Source organism: Eurosta solidaginis, chromosome 5 (genome assembly GCF_040869045.1).
Source record: "Eurosta solidaginis isolate ZX-2024a chromosome 5, ASM4086904v1, whole genome shotgun sequence".
NCBI lineage: Eukaryota > Metazoa > Arthropoda > Insecta > Diptera > Tephritidae > Eurosta > Eurosta solidaginis.
The window spans coordinates 202,015,563-202,032,192 of NC_090323.1; the positions used below are offsets into that span (position 1 = coordinate 202,015,563).

Here is a 16,630-nt window from a genome sequence, read left to right on the forward strand (position 1 = left end):
TGGGAAGGTAACAGATAAACTATTGAAAACAGATACGGGGGTTGCTATTTATATTTTGAGCCTTGGCAACACTAATTGTTTGCCGGCGCCATCTAACGTTTTCAATTGAAAGTTTGACGTTTTTAAGCATAACCTTCTTCAGAAAATTTGACATTTGAGCACAACTTGTGTTGTTTACAGTAACTTAAAAATTGTATCTCAGCAAAAAAATGGAATTAACTAGTGAAAATTTTCGTGCGATGATTTTTTACGACTATCGCCGTGGATTATCAAGACAGGAGTGCTTTGAACAACTTACTTCCAGTGATGAAGTCCCATCCTTTTCCCACTGTGAAACGCTGCTATAACGAATTCCATCGTGGCCGCTGTTCGCTCAGGGACGAAAGTCGATAAGGTCGTCCAAAATAAGTCGTTGTGCCACAAAACATTGACGCTGTGCGCGAACTTATATTGCAAGATCGTCATACGACTTATCGTGAGATTGAGGCATCCCTGGTCATTAGTATGATCATGGCCGGCTCAAGAGAATTTGGGGCCCTAGACGAGTTATTATTTGCGGCACCTTTCTCCCGTATTTATAGAAAGAAATTGGAGATCAGAAAATTAGAGATCAGAAATATTAAATTCAAACTTAGTGTCAATAAAACAAAAAAAATATTTATTTTGCATATTAAGTATATTTTTTTTCAACAAAAGAACGAAACACACAAAAGTATTTTTAATTATCTTAGATTTTACTAAAACTTCATTTTCCGTGCCTTCAACTCAGAGAAAGTTGATATAATTTTACTTAAATCTAATTTTTGCGCAATTTCCTGCTCTACTGATAGCAATGCTAAACCGACAAGCCTTTCTTGAGTCATGGCCGAACGCAAGTACGTTTTGATTACGTTTTGGTATCGTCAACAAAATACTAAATTGGGCATGAGACCAGACAAGTTGTGTTGTAAAATATAACTAAGGTGAAAAATAATTTTGTTTAATGAAACTAAATATAGGGCCCCTACAAAATTTCTTTTTTTTTTTTTTTTGCAAAAAGGATTTTTAATACAAAAGTGTTTATCGAATTTGGTGCCCCCTAGAACTTGGTGCCCTAGGCGGTCGCGTAGTTCGCGTATATGGTAGAGCCGGCCCTGAGTATGACGAGCATCAATAAGATATTGCATCAACATTTAGCTGCGAAAAAAATTTGTTCGCGTTGGTTCCCGCAGCTCAAAAACATGCTCGTGTCAATTGGTGCAAAGAAATCCCCAAGAAATACAATCGCGGTGCATCAAAAGCTGTATATAACATCTACACAGGTGACGAATCTTGGATCTATTCGTATGAGCCCGAAACAAAACAGCAATCAACTGTATGGGTCTTCCAAGGTGAGCCAAATCCGACAAAAGTGATTCGTGCGCGAAGCTCTTCGAAGCAAATGATCGCCTGTTTCCTCGGAATAACTGGACATGTGGCTACCGTGAAATTAAAGCAGCGAAGAACGGTGAATTCCGAATGGTACACAATAATTTGTTTGCCAGTAGTGCTTGGTGAAATACGGAAGAAGAAGCGGCAAAGAAGGATCATTCTTCATCATGACATTGCCAGCTCTCACACATCGGCTGAAACAACCGTCTATTTGACTGGCCAAAACGTCGAACTAATGAGTCACTTCTTTTTTACTTACTTATGTCTTACTTCTCTTTTTTCGGCGTCTGAAGAAGCCGTTGATGCATTCAAAAACCATGTTTTGGAGATACCTCAATCGAAAGGGGAAAAGTGCTACGAAAATTGGTTTGAACGCACGCAAAAGTGTACTGATTATCACGGAGAATACTTCGAAAAACAATAAAGCCATTTTCGATAATAAATTACTGTCTTTTCATTATTAGCCTCAAAATATAAATAGCAACCCCCGTAAAACAGCTGGCCTCAAATATATTCTTTTGGGGTATCGGGAAGTTTTCTATCAGTACACCTATCTGTTCAGGTCAATATAAATACCTTTATATGGAGGACCAACCCGAACTCCGCCGGGTACTAGACTAGTAATTTGGTTGCAACGTTTGTTTGTGAACGAAAATTAATATTAACTTTTATGTCTCCACAGTGAATCATCATCACAATCAATGGTATGTCCTGAATGCAAAGGATCATTCACAAATTGGAATTCATTGCACACGCATCTATGGCGTACTCATAAAATCGATATGGAATTATATAGTTGCCAATTATGTAATTTCAAAACTCCCATATATTCACGTCTATTAAATACACATTCCAAAATTCATTACGATGAACGTAACTATAAATGTGATCAATGTGAAAAGGCATTTAAAAATACTAAACAATTAAAAAATCATCGTCGTTGGCATCGTAACCATAATAAAACATCTGTAGCAAAGAAGGAATCTACCAAAATAGAGGAAACATCGTCAGTTACAAGTGAAAAATTAAAGGAAAAAAATAATAAAGAACCAACAGCGGGGGTATCTTCACAAGTTACCACAAATACAACCATCCCTACTACAGTACCTTCAACAGCGCCTGCCCGCAGTTTCCATCGTTGCAAAGATTGCGACGCAATTTTCTCTCATCAGAAAACACTACGTGAACATTTATGTAAGAATGTCGCTGCAGCTGTGCAATGTGAGGTGTGTGAACGTATATTGACTTCACGTTCATCTCTTAAATTACACATGCAATCACACGAACCGTCGCGACGTTTCAAATGTAATACCTGCGATTATTCCACAAGCGATCACAACGCATTTCGGCGTCACAAAATGACACACGACAATAATGCAAAAATGTATGCTTGCATTCATTGTGATTACAAGTCAATACAAAGCGTGGCATATCAGGTAAGACTTTAATTTAATTCAATATATGTGACCCGGCCTATGAAAAGGTGGCTTATGACTCAAAAAAAGAAATTGCGAGAAACCGCTGTTAAAGATAGTTTTTCTTTTTCATTATGAACAGCCACACCCAAAAGGCAAAGCACAAACCAGTTTCTGGCCAATATTTTGGTTCCATTGCCATCGAAAAAAATGCTATCAAAAAGATCTGAGGATGCTTCACCAGCCACCAAAGTGGCATCGAAGGAACCAAAGGCTTCATCGTCTTTCATTTGTGCTCTTCTTTCTCTACATTTTTAGTACACTTCTAAGCAAGTTAGGACTTTCTAGTTTTCACACGTGAAAGAGCGTCTCAAAAACTATCGAAACCAGAAAAAAAGTGGAGATATTTTTTTTGAGTCATAAGCCACCTTTTGGCCTTACCACAGTAAGGGGCGCTGCTGTGGCGGACGGTTCTTTCCCCGTATATAATACTGGACCGCTGAGCCCGCCTTGTCGGGCAGGTGGTCGTACGACCAAGATGAACGACTCATTACCTGATTGTAATAAGGACGATGTAAAGAGGAGGACTGAGTCGCAATCCAAGGACGACAAATACGAATTAAGCGATGCGTCGGACTCGGGGAGGGAGAGTAGTGCTGATTCAATGAACTCCGTGTTGGAGAAGCACACAAATGAAAACGGAGTAGAAGAGTGGAGAAGGGTACGGAGCAGAGGAAGTAAAAGAGCTTTCTCGCAGTACCGTGCAGCACTCCGGCTTTCTCGGAGGTGCTAAAGGGAGTTAACGCTAATACTACGGCTTTCTCGGAGGTGCCAAAGGGAGATAACACTAAGACTCCGGATTTTCCCGAGAAGATGAGTGATGTGGCAAAGCAGTCACTGACTGTGGCGCTGGTTGATCGTAGCAGTCCTTTCGGACAAATGACTACTGAAAGGTGGAGATCTGTGGAAAGGGAGCTTATTAGCTTAATGCTTAAGATGACGCGGGAACAACCAAGTAAGCCTCTTCCAACCTTTGATTCGGGGGGATGGTATAATGGTGTGAAAATGATAGCGTGCGACAACATCGCGAGCTTGCGGTGGCTGGAGGAAGTGGTTCCAAACATCCAAAAGCAAGGCACGAACGCGCGGTTTGAGGTGGTAGATAAAGCGCAAATCCCCACGGTACCAAAAGTTAAGGTATGGATACCATGCGTGAAGAAGTCTGAGAATACACTGCGACTTCTGCAGAATCAGAATCCGAACATAGCGACACAGGATTGGAAGGTACTTATTGTATCTCTGCCTACCGAGGAAGGTCAGTTCTACATCTTCCAAATAAACAAGCAGGCGGAGGATATTTTGTACACACAGCTTGGCAAAATGTCCTTTGGCATTGGCAAAATTTACATGCGACTCAGGAAAAGAAGTCCCGAGGATAAAAATCCTAACACGCTAGAGGTGGGCGAAGTCGAAAAGGACCTCAAAAGCCTAAAGGAAAAAATACAGGTGGAGGTCCCCGACGTCACCACGAAGGTGTTAGAAGAGGACCAACCGCTAAATGGTGCTGTGACTCGCACAGAGGAACACGCGGCACAAAAGTTACGAGAGGCTGAAAGGGGCCTCGAATACTCTAAACCAAAAGGGCAAGGGGAGGACGACGACGTCTCGACGAAGGGAGGGGGAGGGGGACAAACAGCCCAATGGCGCTGCGAGTCCTACAGATAAACCTCCAACACAGTAAAGTGACGTCGAGCGAACTCCTCCTAACCCTTGAGGAGGGTTCGTTTGACGTGGCGCTGATCCAGGAGCCGTGGCTCTCATCGGGAGGAAAGGTTTCTGGACTTAGCGCGCGCAGGTTTGGCGTTTACTACGCGCAAACGGAAGGACGGGTGCGAGCTGTAGTAATGGTAAGCAAACAGCTGCATTCATATATACTGCCTAATTATACTACTGAGGACCTCGTAGTGGTGGCCGTTGGGCAAAAGAATAAGCAGGCATTTATACTGGCGACCTGCTACATGGCCCATGCTGTGGAGGTTCCACCGATGGAGTGCAAAAGGCTAGTACAGGAGGAAGGGTGCAAAGGGCGGTTGGTCAAGGCGCAGACGCAAATGCGCACCACAATGCGTGGGGAGGAGCAGATACGAACGAGAGAGGCGAATCTCTATTTTGTTACATCCTGCAAACCAATTTGCAGATAGCCAACAGGGGAAATGTCCCTACATACATTGGTCCAACATCCAGCAATGTTCTGGATATTACATTGAGCTCCGAGCCTGCTATATCAAGGTATGATTGAATGGTTCTTGATAGACCATCCTTCTCCGACCATGCGTATATCAGCTTCAGCATCCCCCTAAAGAGGGTAGAGAAGGGAGGAACCTTTAGAAACCCTAGGTCAACGAACTGGACTAAATTCCAGAAACACGTAGAAACAAAACTGGGACAACCCAAAGAGGTTGCCAATGTGGAAGAACTGGAGGAGACGAATGAGTTCCTAACAAGGACGCTTATGACTGCGTATAACAAGCCTTGCCCTCTAAGAAGATTCAGAGGAAAAGCAAAGCCGCCATGGTGGGGCAATGAGCTGAGTCTTCTAAGAAGACAGGTAAAAGAAATGTTTAAGCTCGCAAACACCGCGGAAAGCGAAACGTGTCGGGACGAGTACAGGGATCTACTGAGGATCTATAAGCGTGAAATTACCTGGGCGAAGAGAAACTCATGGAAAAGTGTCTGTACGGACATAGAGTGCTCCAGCGAAACAGCACGGTTGAAAAAAGTCCTAGCAAGGGGAAACATAGTCCAGGGGCTAATAAAGAAAGAGAACGGGGAATGGTCACGTAATAGTGAGGAATCCCTTGAGGTGCTTCTCGACACACATTTCCCATCGGGAGACGATTTAGAAGAGCCAGAAGACATCACTCATACTTCTATCACGGAGCTGGTAGTGCCGGGCTTGGTGACCGATACCAAGATAGAATTGGCAGTGAAAACATTTCCCGGCCATGCTACAAGTTTCAAGTATGGCGGTCGTGGAATGGCTTAAACTAATATTCGATGGGTGCATAAAGCTGAATCATGTACCGCACTCTTGGAGAACTGCTCGTGTAGCTTTCCTACCAAAGGCGGGGAAGATCGGTCACGTGTATCCCAAAGACTATAGACCCATTAGCTTAACATCATTTCTGCTCAAAACCTTTGAGAGGCTGATAGATGTGTACATAAAGTCCAACGTGGATGAAAAGCTGCTCTTCCCAACACAGCATGCGTACATCAAAGGTAAGTCGGTAGACACCGCATTGCATAGGGTGCTAATAAGCATAGAGAAATCCCTGGAATATAAGGAGTATGCTCTAGGAGTCTTCTTGGACATTGTCGGGGCTTTCAATAATGTTGCAAAATGGGCGATTATGGATGGTCTTAATTACATTAAAGTACATCCTGCCTTAATCAGATGGATCGGCTGCATGTTAAATTGCAGAAAGATTACATCACAATGGGAATTGTACGAGGCCACGAAATCAGTGGACAGAGGCACGCCGCAGGGAGGGGTGTTATCACTTCTGCTGTGGACGCTGGTCATCAACCTACTGCTCAGGCGATTCGATGAGGGACCCGTAAAACTTACGGCTTACGCAGATGACGTTGCAATTGTCATAAGTGGAAAGTGCCTTCCAACGATTAGTTCTTTGATGGATCGGGCGCTTCGGGATATTCACACCTGGGCATCTACTGTCGGGTTGAAAGTCAATGCGGAGAAGACGGATATGGTCTTGTTTACAAAGAGGTACAAGGTCCCAAATTGGACCACGCCTAAGTTAGGAGGGGTGACCTTACAGGAGAAACCTTGCACAAAATATCTAGGAATCATCATAGACAGTAAGCTGTTATGGAAGCTCAACGTGGAGGAGAGGGTCAAGAAGGCCTCAACGGCACTTCTTGCATGTAAAAGAATGCTGGGGTGTACGTGGGGCTTATCGCCCTATCTTTCTCATTGGATTTTTACGGCGATTGTAACCCCTATTCTATACTATGGAGTTCTTGTTTGGTGGAAAGCCACACAAAAAACAACATACCTCAAAAAATTAAAGGGGGTATGCAGACTATCGGTGCTTAGCATCACGGGAGCCCTGAAAACAACCCCGACGGCTGCACCGTATGCCATTCTGCACATTCCACCTGTAGACCTGGTAGCAAAGAACATAGCATTAACCACAGCAACCAGGCTCGGTGCCTCGGGGCAGCTTGAGCGCCGACCATATGGTCACCATCACAAGACGAAAGACTACCTGATTCCCTATCTGCGCTTCGAGGACACAATTGAGGTGGAATGTTGGCGCAAGGGTGCGCAAATGGCGGACAAGGCGATACATGTGTACACAGATGGTTCCAAAGTAGTGGAAGGAGTAGGGTCTGCGGTATACTGTGCTGATCCAGAAATAAGCAGATCCTACAGGCTGCCGGATTACTGTAGCGTTTTCCAAGCGGAAATATTAGCCGTAACCAAATCAGTAGAAACTCTGGAAGAGAATAGCTTAAGTTGCAACCGTGTTAACTTTTATATTGACAGTCAAGCAGCAATTAAGGCAATAATCTCACATAGCACAGTATCTTAATTGCGTGTTAGAGTGTAAGCAGTCTCTGGAGAGAGTCGGGACAGGGAGAAGCATACATCTATATTGGGTCCCGGGGCATATGGGAATAGATGGGAATGAAAAAGCGGACGAACTAGCTAAAAAGGGCGCATCCCTTGAAGCTTGCTCCGTAGACGTCCCAATTAGACTGGGCGAGATTAAGTGAAGGCGAGAGGTGCACATGATCGACCAAGCGGGAAAGGCGTGGGTTCAAGCGCGGGACTGTAAAGTGTCGAAGATTATGTGTAGATCTTACAACCTTAGACTAACAAAGTTCCTTCTATCATTAAAAAAAGAGGACTGTAGGTTCATGACGGGTATTCTGACTGGACACTCCCTTCTGGCGTCACATGCCTTAAATTGGGCTTGGTCAGTGATAGCAGATGTAGGAAGTGCGGATTGGAGGAGGAAACGACCGAGCACGTTCTGTGCTCGTGCCCTGCACCTGCCAGGCTAAGACTCCAGCTATTATGAGTGATACACCTGTCAGATCTAGAAGCAGCAAGTGGCTTAAGTCCTTGGAAGCTTCTAGTATTTGCCAAGAGGACGGAGTTATTTTATAACATAGGTCCTGGTTTTTGATAGGGTTTTTCAGTTTGGTCGTTAAAACAAATTTCTGGTAACACTACGGATTCAATCAGTCTATGTGATGTCCTCATTGACCGGCCAGTTCAACCTAACCTAACCTAAGCCACCTTTTCATAGACCGGGTCACATATTCATATTTGTAATTCGCATCTGATAATTGTTAGTTGAAGTTAAGGGAATATGTATATTGGAACGATTTTCAGTCATCAAATTTCGTTTTGAGACAAACCGGCTTCGGCGTTGTGCCATCATCAGTGTCGATTTTCGTTCTGATCTGTTGCTGTCGTTTGTCCTGTATTTATACTTCGTAGGTACATGCGCAGGTATTGTCAAAATTGATGCTTGTGTATATTTAGTTATGTGTATGTGCTGTGTCTTCATTCAGAATGGGATGACGGAAAATCATTCCAATATACATCATTTATCCACCCTGTCGGAAAATCAACAAAACAAGATAAGTTAAGGGAATATAGTTGCTATTGCAGAGGTTGGTACAAAGACTCAGTAAATGTCCAAAATAAGGTGGCGTTATGACATTGAATTATTGATGTGTACAAATGTACCCCCGGGTGCGAGTATGAGGAAATATGAAGCACTGCTAACACAACAACAAGGAAATGTGAAAAATGTAAAAAAAAAATATTTGTTTAATTTCAGATTCATCATATATAGCGTGTTTATAAGTATAAAGGTAATGACGTCTAGGTAAAAGCGAAGCCTGCTTTATAGACCCAGCTCTAGCAGTCCATTAAAATTTTTATTTATTTAGCAAGAGCTTCCTAAAATATCTGCCATGTCTAGGATTTAGTAATTCAAAACTTTGTTGAATTAGATATATTCATTTAATAGTTAGTACAAGGTGTAATTACTTTAGAAATGTGATCCCCCAAGTGAGTTTCAGATTCAACAAAATTGTATTTTTCCACATACTTTATTTAGTTACAGAGATGTATTTTAAATTGTATTACTCATTCTCTGAGTATTAGCAAATCTGCTAAGTAAGTATAATTCTTCGAGAATTTATTGTAAATTCATCTAAAATTAGATCTTTTAACTCCGTATCATTTTCCGCTACCAATTTTATATGAGCACTCAGCATACATAAACCTTTGAAAAAAAATGCAATAAATATATTAAAAACAAGTAAGGAAGGCTAAGTTCGGGTGTAACCGAACATTGCATACTCAGCTGAGAGCTTTGGAGACATAATAAGGGAAAATCACCATGTAGGAAAATGAACCTAGGGTAACCCTGGAATGTGTTTGTATGCCATGGGTATCAAATGACCCAGGGTGACCCAGAACATCATCTGTCAGGTACCGCTAATTCATTTATATATGTATGTAACACCGCGAACAGTATCCCTGCCATGATTCCAAGGGCTTTTGATTTCGCCCTGCAGAACTTTTTCATTTTCTTTTACTTAATATGGTAGGTGTCACACCCATGTTACAAAGTTTTTTCTTAAGATATATTTTGCGTCGAAAAACCAATCCAATCACCCTTTTTCGTCCCTCTTTTCGTATTTGGTATAAAATTATGGCATTTTTTTCATTTCTCGAAATTTTCTATATCGAAAAAGTGGGCGTGGTCATAGTCGGATTTCGGCCATTTTTTTATACCAAGATAAAGTGAGTTCAGATAAGTACGTGAACCAAGTTTAGTAAAGATATATCGATTTTTGCTCAAGTTATCGTGTTAACTGCCGAGCGGAAGGACAGACGACTGTGTATAAAAAATGGGCGTGGCTTCAACCGATTTCGCCCATTTTTACAGAAAACAGTTATCGTCATAGAATATATGCCCCTACCAAATTTTACAAGGATTGGTAAATTTTTGTTCGACTTATGGCATTAAAAGTATTCTAGACTAATTAAATGAAAAGGCCGGAGCCACGACCATTTTGAAATTTTCTTTTATTTTTGTATTTTGTTGCACCATATCATTACTGGAGTTGAATGTTAACATAATTTACTTATATACATACTGTAAAGATATTAATTTTTTTGTTAAAATTTGACTTAAAATCTTTTTTTTTTAAAAGTGGGCGTGTTCGTTATCCGATTTTGCTAATTTTTATTTAGACTACATACAGTAATAGGAGAACCGTTCTTGCGGAATTTCATCATGATATCTTCTACGACTGCCAAATTACAGCTTGCATAACTTTTAAATTACCTTCTTTTAAAAGTGAGCGGTGCCACCCCCATTGTCCAAAATTTTACTAATTTTCTATTCTGGGTCACAAGGCCAACCCACCTACCGCTTTTCATCGCTTTATCAATCTTTGGTAATGAATTATCGCACTTTTTCGGTTTTTCGAAGTTTTCGATATCGAAAAAGTGGGCGTGATTATGGTCCGATTTCGTTCATTTTAAACAGCGATCTGAGATGAGTGCCCAGGAACTTACGTACCAAATTTCATTAAGATACCTGAAAATTTACTCAAGTTATCGTGTTAACGGACAGACGGACGGAGGGACGGACGGACATAGCTAAATGAATTTTTTTCACCCAGATCATTTTGATATATAGAAGTCTATATCTATCTCTATTAGTTTATGCCGTTACAGGGTATCGATATGCGAACAAAATTAATATAATCTGTGAGCTCTGCTCAGCTGAGTATAAAAAGTTTTTCACGGGCCGAGCTTTCATTTGCTATAGCAACGTTTCCAACATCAAATACAAAAAATTCTGAACTTCCTTAATATATATATTTTTTTTTAATTCTCATACGTGTGTAAACACGGAGGGCACACATTTTCAATTTTTTCTCCATCAAGTGAACGAAATCAGAAAAAAAAATTCAAAAAAAGAAAAAAGGGTGGGCCGGGGAAAGGAAAGAAAAGGAAGGGAGGGAAAAGGAAATGAAGAGAGCGGTAAGAAATCGAAACTGGACTGACATTTGGAACGAATTCAGAAGCGGAACTTTAATCGGAACCGGAACTGAAACCTAAACTGGACATAAACGGGATCGAAATCACAACTGAAACTGAAACCCGTAACGCAACCATAACCGCGCCCAAAATTTGTTACCGAACCGAGTACTAGAACCAAAAGGGTAAAACGCAACCGTAGCTAAACCGGAACCAAAGTCGAACCTGAAACTACAATAGAAATTCAAAAATAAAAGGACGCTGCAAATGCCCTTGAGCTACATATATGACACTTTACAGAGGCTTCTGTTTCCCAGTTTGGCTGTAGAGCAAACTTCTGCTAGCACTTTGGCCGGGCGGGATGGCCTAGAAGGTTTAATGTGGTCATATAAATCGTTCCCGAGATGTCGGGCTTTGTTACCGGAACGTACCGGAACGTCCGCACTCGATCACGAGCATTGCCATGTCTATAAAAATTCATTTTTTGCACTCCCATTTGGAATTTTTCCCAGACAATTTCGGTCAATGTAGCGACGAACAAGGAGAACGTTTTCATCAAGAGATATTGACGATTGAAAAACGGTTTGCAGGAAAGAACCAAGTGAGGATGTTAGCTAATTACTGCTGGTCACTTATACGTGAAACTGATGATTCGTCATTTAAACGAAAAAGATCAAGCAAACATTTCTAACTCGAATCTATTTTGAAAAAGTTAAATTGTTCTGTATACAAAGAACAATGGAATCAATAAAAATAATATAATGAGGTGATATCATGCAGTTTTACCGCTGGCCGGTCGACCGGTCGACCAAGCATGTCAACCATACGTTGCTATGCAGTGGGTGGTAAAAAGGTTGAAATTCTTGTTTTCGAAAAAGCGTTGTAACTTCGTCATTTTTTAAGATTTTTCAATAAATAAGGTCTAGTTTTACTCAGAATTAATAGTAGAACAATAATATTTGTTGTAATTAAAGCATGTTTTTCGAATTGTACCAAAAAAATGGCGTCAGACTCGAAAAAACGAAAAAATTTTACGAAATTTTCAGATTTAAGTAGAAAAAATTCTTCTTATACCTTATAAACTAACAAACTGCTGTTTATATATTAAGAATGCCATTATTTAATTTTCCGAAACCGTTGGAAAAATTGAAATCGGTTCAAAAATAGCCCCTCTAGGAACTTTTATGTGCCGACAAGCATGGAATAACGGTTTTTTCACAATAAAAAAAAATTTGAGGGTATAGCGGATTTTTCAAATACCGTTTCGTGTTACACTTGACTAGATAAACAATCTTAGCTAGGTCACTTGATGAGTGTATTTTCACTGTAGCACAGTGTAATCCATACCAAGTTTCTGCATAGGCGGCCTTCGGCCGCGCTTATAACAAATAACCCTGGGCTACGCCATGCAAAGTCCGGGTTTGTGGTGCGACCATGGCTACCACCACGTTTATGTCCTTCTGCGTAGTACACGCTTCTGTTAGCTTGTTCGAATTAGAGCGACTAGCAGTCCTATATATGGATAAGTAAAAATATGCATTGCCAAAACGTGAATATATAGTTATACATACATAAAAATGAATGAAAGAGGAAAGAGATATTGCTATTTTTTACACGGTCATGATGTTTATCATAGCACTAGGATTTTGTGTTTGGGGATTTTGATTTTGGGGATTTTGAATTTGGGGATTATGTGTTTGGGTATTTTTTTTCTTTGGGGATTTTGTGTTTGGGTATTTTTTTTTGGAGATTTCGTGGCACTCCCTGTGCCGAGGACTTCATACCTTTCATGAATGGGGCTGAACAATAATCTTACCCCATTTGTAATCATCATCATCTTTGTGGTCTGCACGTAAAAACTATGACTACAATTTGAGTATTTGATGAAATTTGAAGCTTCTAGCCGTAAAAAAGGGGAAAAATGACAGTTTATATGGGGTATGTAATATATTGTAACGAATTTTGGGGAATCCTTGTTATTATAAACTTTCTGAAAACGTTCGAATCGCTAAATTGTCGAATAAATAACTCCAATATTCAGTAATGCAAAATGGTCTTTATTAGACTACTTTATTTATTTTTTATTTAATCGCGTGTTTAAATCAAGCTGATTCGTTATTACTCAGCTTGCGCTGCTTTTATACTCTGTTGCCTCGTCTGCATATTTCTCCAAAAGTCCAGACCTTCTAGAACTCTTGTAGCTCATGCTTGGTTACGAGCTGTATACGTGTATATTTGTAGTTTGTAGCCATATGCGTGAGCATTTGTGAGTAACTACTTCGGCTGATGACTACATGTGTTTGTGAATATCTCTTCGTTGCCTTGTATGTATGTGTGTAAATGACGATTGATTTGTTCATGTACACCAGAGTGGCTGCTTTATTGTTGTTGTGCATTTATTTAGTAGCAGCTTAGTGACGCTAATATTCGTCACAATTTTTTCAGACAACAATATCTGCTATATACGTAAGCATTCTTTGAAATTTGAAGCCTCTAGCTCTTAAAATGGGGCAGTAATTACGAAAAGTTTCTTATCTGAATAATCGGTTGTGGGGGATGCTATATATATAACCGATCTCATCCATTTTTTCAGACAACAATATATTCAATATACGAAAGCATTCGGTGAAGTTTGAAGCTTCAATCTGATAAATTGAGGAAGATATGACAAAAAACCTCTTTTTCTGAAAAATCGGTTGTATGGAGGATATATGCTATAGTGGTCCGATCCGGCCCGTTCCGAAAAATTTCTAATCGGACACCTAAATACACCAACACACCAAATTTTATCAAGAAATCTCAAAAATTGTGAGACTAGTTTTCATACAAACAGACAGACGGACATGGCTAAATCAACTCAGCTCTTCATCCCTATTATTTCGGTATACTTAATGGTGGGCTTATCTATTTTCCTTTAAGGACTTCCAATTTTGGGATTCGTGACGAAGTTAATATACCATTTCATTTTCATGAAAGGTATAAAAATGAAGGATAAAGAAGGCGAGAATAGTATAAAGAGAAGAATGAATGTATGGAATGTTGGCAAACCAATTTTCGGGCAGGATAAAGTCTGTAGGGTCCATTTGTAATTAATATATTTTCCATCTTTCCAGAAACATGTACAACAAAAACATCCTCAGTTCGCCGATTCAATTGTATACAAATGTAAAATCTGTCCATATGCCACAATAAATAAAGCTTTATATGATGTACATAAAATTAAACATGAAAATTCAAATACCAAAAATGAAGTTGCTCCAGCGCAAACAAATACGGAAAATATCGCTAGGGATACAGAAATCAGTTGCATCAATAAAAATGCCCAAAAATCAACTGCGAACTCTGCTGTACAAAAAACAACTAAAATAAAAGTTAAAAGCCATTTATTGTTAACAACGCCTGCTGTTGATTCGATGATGGAATTCAATGATTTATGCTTCGATGCAATTACAATACCAGTGTAGTCTGCCACAACAAAAAAATGTAAAGGTGTGGTGTTGCCATATAAATAATATTTGTTTGTTTGTTTATAGTTATTTTATTTAAAAAATCTTGAATAAGAATAGCAGAAATTTTCCATTACATATGTATGTATTTCGTACGAAGTTTTGGTAATAGTTAAGATTTATATTCTAGTTTTTAGCCACAACGACAATGTAGCTGTGAGGAGACTATCGTAACGAATTAACGTTGGTTTGTGTTTTAAAATGGTTTTAGTAACGAAGTCATGTTAGTTGTTACTTGACCCAACGGGCATTTCTGTAAATTTTTTTTGAAATAACTTAAGTAAGTTTATATAATAAGTGAAGTGTAAACTAGGGCTTACGATTTCTCGAACTTGTTCGAGAAGACATTTCTCGCGAGTCTCGCCTTCTCACGAGATTCTCGAATCTCGAATGACTCGTAAGGCTCGAACGGCTCGCGAGCTTCTCGAGATTCAGATTAATCAATTCATCGGTTGTTTTATATAGAGTTATGATATCTTCTGGAGCACAAGCTAAAATTTCCACAAAACAACAACTAAAAACAGGGAAATGTATAGAATACTGCCAATGCAGCGACTGAATTGAAAGTCGAGGAGCTCGCGAGTATTACGAGTATGTCGAGATTCGAGAATCTCGCGAGAATTGAAAGTCGAGAAACCCGCGAGTATTACGAGTATTTCGTGATTCGAGAATATCGCGAGAAGCCTTGTTCTCGATGTCTCGTTAAAAAAATAAAGTATTGTGAACAAAATTATATATATAATAAATATGTTTTGAGTTAAATGTCATTGGAAAGCAATAAAATCAACGAAAAAAAAAATCACAAGTGAAAAAAACCATGTGTATAAATACTGTCCATACAGCAATTAAGTTTATGTCGAGAAGTTCGTGAGATTTACGAGTATTTCGAGACACGAGAAGTCGAGTTCTCGATTTCTCGGGCCCCGAAAACCTCGCTTGCGTTCGAGTAGAAATCGTAAGCTCTAGTATAAACGCTTTCAATATTTAATCAATTTTAATTTTCTTCAAAAATCTTTTTGTAAGCGTTGAGACCGAATGTTTGTTAATGATTTAGTTTTATATACAAAACCCAAATGTATTACTTTCTATACAATTTTATGTAAGCTTACATTTTTAAGCTTCTAACCAACGTTCCATTTCGATTATTTTACGTTTTCTTTCAAACGTTTTGTAAACGAAAAATCAGCGTTAACTTAATATCTATTTCAGTAAACTTGTTAAAAACTTACTTTTCCTTTACTTTGCTTGTTGGGGAATTAAGTTCTTTTTCGAGAAAGTACAGTGATATTTTTAGCATTTGTCATACATTTAAATTTAAAAAAATTGTTTTTAAACATTGCATAACAGCAAGAAATCCGTAATGATCTTGATTAAAGATTAACTTAAAAAAAATTGGTGTTTGAAAAGTTAAATGCGAAACTCTATCAAATCAATTTAAATTAAATTAGTTATAGTTCTACCGAAACCTTGTCGTCGTAAGCCTTTTGCCTTTTGTTTTTTGTTGTTTCCTTTTTTAAATTGTGTACTACGTATACGTATGTACATATGTATAATAATGTATCTTGTATAATATTAATCTGTATATAATGTACTATATATTGTAACTATAGTTTTTTAAATTTGATATACTTATACAATATATATATATGTATAAATTTAAATAAGAACAATTTGATAAATGCTACATATTGATGTGTTTATTTGTATATGAACGAATATTTTTAACATTGCATTGACTAGAAAAAGTTACATCATATTAGTTACTATTGTTCTATGAACAAATATGCGTAGGTTAAATACTTAGAACTCTACCTTGAATCTCTGCTCCTAAATAAATAAGACCGATTTCGCGATGTTATTTTAGCGCTGTTTTTTGATTAGAAAATTTGTCGAGCTGAAATGTATGCATCGATTATGCTTACACTTAGATAGGACTGTAAACAAATTTTAATTAAATAACAGAATAGATCAAGCAAAAAAAATATTTTTTTATTATATCTACCGACTGGACTTTTATGGTTGAACAGCCAATAATCCAGGAAGTTACTTGATACATTTTATCTAATTCGGCGTTTTTGTCCATACGAAAGGGTTAATTAAATAATTTGTACATCCGTCTAAATTAAAGCCCTTATTGCACTCAGTCTTCCATACAAAATACAAATTCCTAATAATCTTATTATTGCTTTTTTGAATGC

The 16,630-nt window shown here is 38.9% G+C and overlaps 1 protein-coding gene across 1 annotated transcript in view; it reads left to right on the plus strand.

Moving 5' to 3' along the window:
- Positions 1-16,102, plus strand: part of LOC137252164 (uncharacterized) — a 57,504-nt gene extending 41,402 nt beyond the window's left edge. Inside the window, exons 4-5 of the mRNA XM_067787504.1 lie at positions 2,093-2,846; positions 14,040-16,102. Coding sequence (XP_067643605.1) covers positions 2,093-2,846; positions 14,040-14,390 — 1,105 coding nt within the window. The 3' untranslated portion in view covers positions 14,391-16,102. The remainder of the gene's footprint in view (positions 1-2,092; positions 2,847-14,039) is intronic.
- Positions 16,103-16,630: the final 528 nt, after the last annotated feature.